This window comes from Garra rufa, chromosome 10 (assembly GCF_049309525.1).
Source record: "Garra rufa chromosome 10, GarRuf1.0, whole genome shotgun sequence".
In the NCBI taxonomy this organism is placed as follows: domain Eukaryota; kingdom Metazoa; phylum Chordata; class Actinopteri; order Cypriniformes; family Cyprinidae; genus Garra; species Garra rufa.
Window position 1 is genome coordinate 28,133,333 of NC_133370.1, and position 12,151 is coordinate 28,145,483.

The 12,151-nt window shown below is 35.3% G+C and overlaps 1 protein-coding gene across 3 annotated transcripts in view; it reads left to right on the forward strand.

The window, feature by feature from the left end:
* Positions 1-6,632, forward strand: part of col15a1b (collagen, type XV, alpha 1b) — a 91,996-nt gene extending 85,364 nt beyond the window's left edge. For all 3 annotated transcript variants that reach the window (XM_073848776.1, XM_073848774.1, XM_073848775.1), the window contains 4 exons: positions 1,296-1,358; positions 1,449-1,646; positions 1,771-1,886; positions 4,685-6,632. In XM_073848776.1, coding sequence (XP_073704877.1) covers positions 1,296-1,358; positions 1,449-1,646; positions 1,771-1,886; positions 4,685-4,901 — 594 coding nt within the window. In that variant the 3' untranslated portion in view covers positions 4,902-6,632. The remainder of the gene's footprint in view (positions 1-1,295; positions 1,359-1,448; positions 1,647-1,770; positions 1,887-4,684) is intronic.
* The last annotated feature ends 5,519 nt before the right edge of the window (positions 6,633-12,151 follow it).

Here is a 12,151-nt window from a genome sequence, read left to right on the forward strand (position 1 = left end):
AGATATGAATTCACAATTGTGAGTTCTAAAGTTGGAATTGCTATATATAAACTGCAAATGCAATTTTGACTTTTTTTCAGAATTGCGTGATATAAACTGACAATTATGAGTTGTAAAGTCAGAATAGAGGGATATAAACTTGCAGTTCTGGCTTTTTCTCAGAATTGTGTTATATAAACTCACAATTGTGAGTTATAAAGTCAGAATAGAGGGATATAAACTTGCAATTGCGAGTTGTAAAGTCGGAATTGCAAAATATAAACTCGCATTCTGACTTTTTCACAGAATTGCATGATATGAACTCACAATTGCGAATTATGAAGTCAGAATAGTGGGATATAAACTTAAATAAAGTCAGAATAGTTCTATTCTAACTTTTTTTGCAGTTGTGAGTTTATATCTTGCAATTCTGACCTTTTCTCAGAATTGTGTAACACAAATACAAGTAGCTTTTATTTTAATTTTGGTTGTTTTTAGTCATTTTGTTGTGATTTTGTCATTTTTATTAGGATTTTTATTTATTTGGCTTTAAATAATTTCTATTTTTTAAGTTTTATTTTTCATCTAATATTTCACTTTATTTCCAATTTTAAAAATATATTATTTTAATAGTTTTAATTTTAACAGTGAACACTCTATTGAGATTTCCTAAATATTAAATGGATAGTTCATCCAAAAATGAAAATTCTTTCAATAATTACTCACTCTTATGTCGTTCCAAACCCATAAGACCTTAGTTCATCTTCAGAACACAAATTAAGATATATTTGATGAAATCTGAGAACTCTCTGAACTTGGACTATTTTATTGATGTCCTTGTTTTACGTTCCTGGGCCTTGAACATGTCAGTTCATTTGCTGTCTATGGAGGATCAGAAAGCTCTCAGATTTCATCAAAAATATTTTGTGTTCTGAAGATGAACGAAGGTCTTATAGGGTTATAACCACATGAGGGTGAATAATTAATGAGAGAATTCTCTTTTTTGGGTGAACTAACCCTTTAAATTTGATCATGTTTTTTAACTTCTTTTTGAAGTTAACTTTAAGTAACTGATTGTAGCAAGTGAAGTGTAATCTAAAAAAGCATGAACAATGAAATATCCAATATCATACTGATAAATAACTAAATATCTGATATGGTACTGATAACCCTAGCATGGTCTTAGAATTATTGCTTGTCTACTACCATTTATCAAACTAAGCGAACTGTTACACCCTTTTATAATCAAAGTGTAATTTCATTTTGAACGTTGTATGCTGTAACTTAATGTCTGATGTATCTAATGTTTATTGCAGGAGTTGAAGAGCTTCCTACCAGACTACAATGTTTTTCCACAGAATGCACACTCAATGCCAGCGGTAAGGATTGCTTAAACCTTGTTGCGTCCTAAATAATTGATATGAAAAGGTGAGCACTTTGATGTGATCTTTGACCTTTGATCTTCTCAGTTGCACCTGGTGGCACTCAATGCCCCATTCTCAGGGGACATGCATGGAATCCGAGGGGCAGATTATCAGTGTTACCAGCAAGCCCGTGCCAGAGGCCTGACATCCACTTACAGAGCTTTCCTTTCCTCTCACCTACAAGACATTTCCAGCATTGTCAAAAAAGCAGACCGCTTTGGTTTGCCAGTGGTGAACCTCAAAGTATGTAAAGGAGCGTGTTTGCAACAGTAGATTATAATCAAGTGTTTTGATCAGTGTGTTCTCATTACATGTGGTTTGCCTAAGTTTAGACGTATAAATTTATCTTCTTGTGTTTCCTCTCTAGGGAGATGTGCTTTTCGGCAGCTGGATGACTATGTTCTCTGGCAACGGGGCTGTTTTTGATCCACTCACACCCATTTATTCCTTTGATGGACGAAATGTCATGACAGATCAGGCTTGGTAAACAGCTTTTTCCTCTTGCTTTACTCAGATGAGTGTGTTAAATTACCTGCTAACCTTTTGAGTAAGGTTCTATCCTTCTTTCTTCAACGTAGAAGTAAGCAAATAAGACTTCCGGTTCATTATCCGCTATAGGGAAATAACGAAAAGAATAACAACTTGCAGTAAATGGTAAAACTGTTTGCAATTAAAAACAGTGTATTCATAATTAAGATAATACATTAAAATAACCTGGTAAGACACACCAATTTGCAGTACCAAGCAGCTAAACAAGCTGTTTTGTACAGCTAAAAATAGATGGACAAGATGAGACCGGAAGCTTGATCCATAACATTTACAAATGTCTGCGCCCCCTCTTACAGGAAAAAGGTGGATATGGTATAATATTTAATGTATTAGGTATATAACAATGAACAAACAAAAAATATGTTACAGCATTTATTAATCTTAGTCACCCTATTTTCTGGAAATGAAATCCCACTAAGTCAAAATTGCATTGTTAAGAAAAAAAACAAAGTCACATGCAGAAGTAATGTACACAACTATTATAAACACGTAAGTCCCATTTTATAATTACAAAAAAATAATGGAATTTATTAGTAGAGAAAACTAAATGTATGCAAATATTATAAACACTATTAACATGTATTTAAGTCACATTTTATTATTACATTCTGAAATAATGTAAAATACAGATAAATAAAACAAAACATATACAAACATTTTCATCAATGTTGCCAAGTGGGATACTTTTATACTGCTGCTGCGGACTGTTTTTTTAGAAGCAAATTTTAAAAAAAATGTACTTACATTTTGAAAAATATACATTTCTACATGTATTTTAACTATGGAAGCTTGTTTCTGCCACTTAATTCAAAAAAAGATAACCACGACTCTTTATCTTACAATTCTGGCTTTTTATCTTGCAATTGCGAGTTTACATCTCGCAATTCTAAATTTCTTTCTTAGCACTGCCTAATACAAACTTGCAATTCTGACTTTTTTTCAGAATTGCGTGATATAAACTCACAATTGTGAGTTATAAAGTCAGAATAGAGGGATATAAACTCGCAGTTCTGACTTTTTTTCAGAATTGCATGATATAAACTCACAATTACGAGTTATAAAGTCGGAATTGCTAGATATAAACGCACAGTTCAGTTATTTTTACTTTTTTCTCTCAAGTGGCAGTTTGCTTCTTGCTCAGAATTGATCATATAAATTTGCAGTTGTGAGTTATAAAGTCAGAATTGCTTTTTCTCAGAATTGCATGATATAAACTCACAATTGCGAATTATAAATTCAGAACAGTGGGATATAAACTTGCAGTTGCAAGATATAAATTCAGAATTGTATTATTCTTACTTTTTTCTCACAGTTGAAAAAAACAGCTAAAACCAGCCTAGGCTGGTTGGCTGGTTTTAGCTGGTCAGCCACTTTCTCAGCCTGACCAGCCTGGGAGACCAGCTAAAACCAGCTACTTCCAGCTTAAACAAGCTAAGACAAGCCGACCAGCCTAGGCTGGTTTTAGCTGTTTTTTTTTTTTTCAGCAGGGATATCTTGCAATTCTGACTTTTTTTCTGACTTTTCTCAAAATTGCATGATATAAACTCACAATTGCAAGATATAAAGGCAAAATAGAGGAATATAAACTCGCAATTATGACTTTTTTTTCTTGCAAGTGCTAGTTTGTATCTTGCTATTCTGACTTTTTCTCAGAATTGTGTAATACAACCTGCAATTCTTACTTTTTTTCCTCAGAATTGCATAATGTAAATTCACAATTTCGAGTTATAAAGTCAGAATTGCGTGATATAATCTCAAAATTGCGAGTTATGGTCAGAATACTGGGATATAAACTTGCAAATAGCAAGAAATAAAGTCAGAATTGCGCTATTCTGTCTTTTTTCTTACTTTCTTTACCTTTTCTGACTTATTCTGACTTAATAACTCTCAGTTGTGTCTTCTAAAGTCAAAACTGCAAGATATAAACTTGTAATTCTGAGAAAAAAATCTCGCAATTATGACTTTCTCAGAAATTGCAATTTTGCAATTGAGTTTGTCACAATTGCGAGTTTATATTATGCAATTCTGAGAAAAAATCATATATATAGGGATATAAACTTGCATAGGGATATAAACTTTTTCCCCAGAATTGCATAGTATAAATTTGCATTTGTGAGTTATAATGTCAGAATAGCGGAATATAGACTTGCAGTTGCAAGAAATAAAGTCAGAATTGCAAGTTTATATATCACAATTCTGACTTTTTTTCTAAAAAGTGTCCGATACATATAGTCCAAGTGAACAAAAAGACTGATATGTTTTCAGAATTGCTGTTTATATCTTACAATCCTGACCTAATAACTCGCAATTGTGTGTAATAAAGTCAGATTTGCAAGATATAAACATATTTCTGAGAAAAAAAGTTTGAATTGTGAGTTTATATCTTGGAATCATGACTTTATATCATTATATCATAATGGCGAGTTTATATCTCAAAATTCTGAGAAAAAAAATCTGAATTGCATGATAAAAACTCACAATTGTAAATTATAAAGTCAGAATAGAGGGATATAAACTCTCAATTGCAGGAAATAAAGTCTGAATTGCAAGATATAAACTTGCAATTGACAGAAAAAATGTATGAATTGTGAGATATAAAGTGGCAATTACCATTTATTTTTTTATTCAGTGGCGGAAATGGGCTTCCATATTTAACCTTTCAAGTCATGAATATTATTTGTTATATTATGAATAAACATGAATTAATAAATTGTATGTTAATATGACTCAAGGTCTCAGAAGCTGGTGTGGCACGGCTCGAGTACTGCGGGCATCCGAATGACAACTAGCTACTGTGAGGCCTGGCGGACGGGTGACATGGCGGTGACCGGACAGGCGTCCCTTCTGCAGACCGGCAGACTGCTGGGGCAGCACACACGCAGCTGCTCAAACCACTTCATTGTGCTTTGTATTGAGAACAGCTACATTCAGAACCCTGGAAGGAACTAGAAAGCTGACAATTTTAAAGTAAAGTGATGCACATGTGGGAGCAGCAGTAGCTGGACTGCTGGGGGAAATATCCAATCTACTCTATTATTAGGGAGACAGCTCCTGTGAGAAGTTACAAGCCAGGGAAAATGGCACTGCAATCATGTTTCACTTCTTCTCTGAGCATGATGTAAATATGTATAAATCACCCACTGTTACTGCTCAATCAACGACCCACCGACTTCTATTAGAAAACCAAAGAATACCTCAGTCACACATCAACTTCAAGAGTAGATCCATCGTATAAATTCACCACATTACTCCGTGCCTTCTCAGTTGACATTAGCCCCTTCTCACAATGACTAATATAGAGTTTTTGTGTGCGTGTATAATGTATTAACTACAGTTTTGAAACCACAAATGTAGAAGCTTCTTTTTAATCAGATTAAATGCCAATGTTTAGACATCAGTATTGGGATATACTATATTCATATGAGGGAATTTTGGACGTTGTTTAAATGCACTGTATTAATAATTTCTTGTTTTTTCACATCCTTGAAGCTCCTTTCTGTGAACTTGCATTTAAACTAGTATTTAAGAGAGGCAGTATGTCTAATTTATAATGGAAAAGCACATTAAACTAAAACAAGTACATACTTTAAATGGCATTTCAAAAGTTGACAGTGGCCACGACCACATTAGTACTCTTCACTGTTTACTCTTTCTATGACATAGAAAGACAAACTAGAAAGTAAGTAACAGTTTTGTTTATCTTCTAGATGTCAGATATGAGTATGAAAAAATAATAGACAGAATTCCCCTTTTCTTTTACATATTTGAATGGTGCTCAGTGAATAAATGTTTTGTTTTATAAGTGTGCTCGTCTTTTGTTGTTGTGGCAGGTTTAGAAACAACACACACACAGGACATTCCATGATGTCCCTTACGCAGATTTACCATGGTTTTACTAGAGTGAAAGTGTAGTTTTTTCGCATATTGATTACCATTTGTATAACCACAGTTTTACTAGAAATATCATGGTTAAACTATGGTTAGTGTAGCACAACGATGGTTCATTTGTGGTTACCGTGGTTTAACTAGGCCTATAGTTAACCGTGTTTTACTATGGTTGATTTTCATAAGGGGGCAATGGTTTTCTATCCTCTTACAGTACTTTAACCCTACATCTAAACTTACCCCTCACACAAAACGTTCAGCATTTTTAGATTCTTTAAAAACTTAATTCTGTTTGATTTATTCACCCAGTTTTTCCCGTAAGAGTGGGTGTGGCCATTTGTAAATTTCATGGGTCTGACCTCCGTCTTCTGGCACTGAATACATTTTTTTAAAAAGGTTATTTTGACTTGTTATCTCACAATTCAGACTTTTGTTCTCAGAATTGTGAGATATAAACTTACAATTGCGAGTTATAAAGCCACAATTGCGAGATAGAAAGCCGCAATTCTGAGAAATAAAGCCGCAATTGCAAGTTTATAGCATGCAATTCTGACTTTTTCTCAGAATTGCGGGTTTATATCTCACAATTCTAACTTTATAACTTGCAATTGTGAGTCAGATAATATGATAAAGTCAGAATTCCGAGATATAAACTTGCAATTCTGAGAAATTAAGTCAGAATTGTGAGATATTAACTCGCAATTCTGTGAACATAAGTCTTTTTTTCTCCTCAGAACTGGATTTTGTAACTTGCAATTGCCATAAAAAAGCAATTGTTTATATCTCAGAATTCCGAGGGAAAAAGTCAGAATTGCGAGTTTATATCTCGCAATTCTGACGAATTATTAAAATCCCTCTGTGCCAACAAAGATTACCGTTTGGCGCCATCTTGTGACAAACACTGGACAACCACAATTAACAATGGAAAATTTCCACATTAATCTATTTAAATTGTCTTACTAAGGTACATAGTTTGAAGGTTAGTCACGTGGTACTATATCGTTTCGCGGAAGGATAAAAATGTTAATTTTTTATTTTTATTTTTTATTTTTATTTTTATAAACATATCTTTATTATGAGGATTAACCCCTTGAGATGAAACATCTCGTTTTCAAGGGGGGTCCTCCAGTACATCAAAACAAAAAAAGAAGAACCAGAACAGCAGAGCAAAAAAAAAAAAAAATAAAATAATAAAAATAAATCACAGTCAAAGACAGCATTATAACACACAACACCGCATTACGTACACACACACACCTGCTCACAATGCTCAACCCCACCCCACCCCACCAACACAAGCCCCACAAGTGACATAACAGAAAAACAACCCCAGGACTAACATTACAAAATGTCAGGGACTAAGAGAAACACAAACAAAAAGCATCGATTATAATGATAATGATAATAATAATAATAATAATATCCAAAGTGAAACAAACAAAACTACAAACAAAGACAAATGTTCTGAAGATGTTCCCCAAGAGCCCTTCGGAACACAGTAAATGAAGTTAATGAACGAATAAATAAAGGAAGATTATTCCAATCATATGGAGCCTTAAAACAAAATGCATATTTCCCTTTATATTCCTCAGCAACGGGGTGGTAAAGCTGCTGTTTTGTAATGAATTGTTGTTTGTAGAGAGAGACGCACAGCATGCAGGCAGGTAACGTTACGCACACACACAACTGTCATCTCTCTTGCCTTCACACTCTCTCTTGGTCGATCGATAATCTACTGAAACAAATGCTATTTTTCATTCAAATAAATGTGATCTTACCGGACTATTTAATCTCTGAGTCTGATTTGAAGCGGGCAGAATGCCAGAGCTGCGTGTCATAACTGACATAACTGCGTACAATAACCGTCTTTTTTATCAATTCAGTCAAATGTTGCGCTGCAAATATCAATCCTAGTTTTAATTTGTCTATAACCATGGAATAAGCGGGATAATCAACGGCTTGCCTTGCGTTAAAAGATTTAACATGCACTTCGCGGAGGCAACCACCCTCCGCTTCAGACGGTTATTAGCCTCCACGTCGTGCATTTAAAATCCTTTAACTCAGGGCAAACCGTTGATTATCCCTTACTTATACTATAGGGCCGTTGAATGCTTGAATCTGATTGGCTGACGAACGTTCCAGAGGTGTGCATTATTTTCAGGGAAACGCACAGCGAACGTAGTTCCAGGCAGCTTTTGACCGCAGTACATGTCTATATCACTTCGCCACACATTTCCGTTATTTCAATGGTCCTTGCAGCACCAAAACAGCAAAATAATCAAAAGCTACAGTGACACTGGCAAAACTAATACATACGGTAAATAACAGGATAAAAACGACAGATTATGTTTTTTCCACAATATTACGTTTTATTATGTTCGGAAAGCACATACTCTATTTTTCTCTCTCTCACTCACAGGCGCACACACATACAGTTAGCGCTCATGCTAATGTTGTTAGCGCATCTCTGACGATAAACAACTTAAAAACGACATGACAGTTCTCACGCGAGGTAACAACGGCGTGGTCTTGAAGAAAATTAACTTAAAGTTTAACTGTCAGTAGAGACGATGCTGCCAGTCGTCTTTGAGAGACACAGACTTGAGAGAGGTAATTTACGATCTTAAACTCTCTCCCCCCTCTCTTGCCGTCCGTCTGCTTGTCTGTCGGTCTGTCTAAACTTCATTATTAACTGCATTAGTTTGCTTAACGGCTCAAGCGTCGTTACTAGTTCTAAAATGACGTTTTGGGACTAGCAACGAAGCTGTTGGATGAGCTGCGTAAGAAATTAATCCTACTCACAATAGCGTTTTAAGGATAAAAACCGGACGAATGTCTTGAAATCTATCATCTGATCGATGTCTTGAGGTGTGGTAACTGTAGTATAAGCGGAATAATTGACTTCAGGGCCGTAGAATTCTGCGAAAATAATGCACACCCGAGGAGGAAGAGCCACTCCGCTTCGCGTCGTGATCGCATTACCACCTCGGGTGTGCATTATTTTCGCAGAATTCCGGTTTTACCGTTTACTGTTGTTATTCTCGTTATTTTCCAGTAGTGGCTAATGAACCGGAAGTCTCGCTCATAGGCTTATACCGCGTTGAAGAAAAAGGTGGATGAGTTTGTTTCCTCATGGACCAAAAAAAATGTCCCACAAGGACAAGGACCTGTCTCTTTTCGAAGGGTAAATGGGACTATGTACACCAATCGAAAGAAAATAATTTGAAAGAAATCTCTCATGCTCACAAGGCTGAATGTAGGCTACTGTATCTGATCAAGAATACAGTAAGAATGTGAAATATTTTTACAATTGTAAACAACTGCTTTCTATTTTAACATACTTTGAATTGTAAAATACTTCTGTGATGGCAAAGCTGCACTTTCAGCATGCCATTACTCCAGTCTTCAGGGTCACATGATCTGTCACGAATTATTCCAACATGTTGAACATTTTTGTGGATTCTTTGATGAAAAGAAAATTCAGAAGAACAGCATTTTTTGATTGGAAATCTTTTGTAACATATGTCTCTACTGACATGTTTGATCAATTTAAAACATTCTTGCTTAATACATATCTTAAAATGCTACTAACCCCACACTTTTGGTATATGTTAGGTCACAAGGGGGCAGAGTGGAGACGCATAAAGCAGGATATACGTGGTTAAAGAAAACAAAAACAAAATGTATATCATTATAATTTAGAGCAACGCTTGGCCCAAGTAATATTTTAGTCTTACCTTTTGCAAAGTTGAACCTCACTTATGCCAAGTTTATCTAAAATGTTTCTAAAAAAGTTTTAACTTGGTCATCTTAATAATCAATCACTGACTGTTGGCCTCATTCTTTTGCATCACATCATGTCAATACCTGTGTTTTGTACATCTGCAGCACAGTCTAGTATTCTGAGCAGTTCTGAACAAATAGAAATGCCCCATCAGCCTGATTCAGATGGTTCAATTCTACTCTGACCAACAGGAAAGAGAAGTTTGCTGCAGTGCACTAACTGCAGATAATAGCATCTCATCAATCTCTGCCTTCAGGCTGTGAGTCTGGCCTAGCTCATTTCATTCTGTGGACGTATAGTTCTTTCATTTCTGGCCATATACAGACTCATTAGGTTTTCAATAATGAATAAAATCCTTTTTTTCCTATTAAATGTCTGCCAAGGTAGCACAAAAGTTTAATCTAAAGCAGCACATGTATCACACACAAAAAGAATGCATTTGCAGTGTTTAGACTGTTTAATGTGGCATAGAAACATCCTAAGTGCATTTATACAGAAATATAATTGCATGTTATGATAATATGTAAATATATTTCATTAACAATGTGACCGTGGACTACAAAACCAGTCATAAGTAACACAGGTATATTTGTAGAAACAACCAAGAATCCATTGTATGGGTCAAAATGGTCGATTTTTCTTTTATACCAAAAACCATTAGGATATAAGTAAAGATCATGTTCCATGAAGACATTTTGTAAATTTACTACTGTAAATATATCAAAACTTATTTTCGGATTAGGCCTTGTAATATGCATTGCTAAGAACTTCATTTGCACATCTTTAAAGGCGATTTTCTATTAATATAAATAAACATGTAAATATATTCAAAATATATGTGTGTGCATTTATACAGGTTCTGGTCATATAATTAGAATATCTTCAAAAAGTTGATTTATTTCACTAATTCCATTCAAGAAGTGAGATTTGTATAATGTATACAATTATTCCACACAGACTGATATATTTCAAGTGTTTATTTCTTTTAATTTTGATGATTATAACTGACAACTAATGAAAAGTAACCCCAATTCAGTATCTCAGAAAATTAGAATATTGTGAAAAGGTTCAGTATTGAAGACACCTGGTGCCACACTCTAATCAGCTAATTAACTCAAAACACCTGCAAAGGCCTTTAAATGGTCTCTCAGTCTAGTTCTGTAGGCTACACAATCATGGGGAAGACTGTTGGTTTGACAGTTGTCAAAAAGATGACCATTGACCTTCCACAAGGAGGGCAGGACACAAAAGGTCACTGCAAAAGCTCTGTGTCCAAGCACATTAATAGAGAGGCGAAGGTAAGGAAAAGATGTGGTAGAAAAAAAGTGTACAAACAATAGGGATAACCGCACCCTGGAGAGAATTGTGAAACAAAACCCATTCAGAAATGTGGGGTGAATTCACAAAGAGTGGACTGCAGCTGGAGTCAGTGCTTCAAGAACCACTACGCACAGACGTATGCATGACATGGGTTTCAGCTCTTGAACAACAGACAGCGTCAGAGGCTTCTCGCCTGGGCTAAAGATAAAAAGGACTGTTCTTAATTGGCCAGCAAACTCGCCTGACCTTAACATAGATTTTCTATGGGGTATTGTGAAGGGGAAGATGCGACCAGACCCAACAATGCAGAAGAGCCGAAGGCCACTATCAGAGCAACCTGGGCTCTCATAACACCTGAGCAGTTCCACAGACTGATCGACTCCATGCCATTGCTGCAGTATTTCAGGCTAAAGGAGCCCCAACTAAGTATTGAGTGTTGTACATGCGCATACTTCTCATGTTCATACTTTTCAGTTGGCCAAGATTTCTAAAAATCCTTTCTATGTATTGGTCTTAAGTAATATTCTAATTTTCTGAGATACTGAATTGGGGTTTTCATTAGTTGTCAGTTATAATCATCAAAATTAAAAGAAATAAACACTTGAAATATATCAGTCTGAGTGGAATGAATGTCCACATTACAGTTTCACTTCTTGAATGGAATTGGTGAAATCAACTTTTTGAAGATATTCTAATTGTATCACCAGCACCTGTATATACATAATAATATGCAGTACACACATATGCAAACTTTTATTTTGGATGAGATGAATTGTAAATTAATCGTTTGACAGTACCATTATTATTATTATTGCATTTATTATATTAAATTGATTCTTGATACAGTGGGAACCCAGTGGAAACCAGAAAACCATCGTAGGCTGTTTGTTGATGTTTTTCAGCTGTATGTAAATTACTGCTATGAGTATCTCATTACGACTAGCTTGACCGAAATACTTTAATATTTCAAGACCCTGGTCATAAGAAATGTATTTGGTACAATCAGCTGAATTTCCAAACAACATTAACAGGACAGATTTGCAGTAGTTTTGAGGCACAGCTGAACTCACCGGCTAAACTGAGGAAGGATAACGCGTGAACAATGTGGGCGGGGCATATTTCTCCGCGCTGACCAATCAAAACGCTCCCTTTCTCAAAGCAAAGACCCGACTACTTGAATGTGTGAGAAAAAACTGACCAGTCCCAAAGA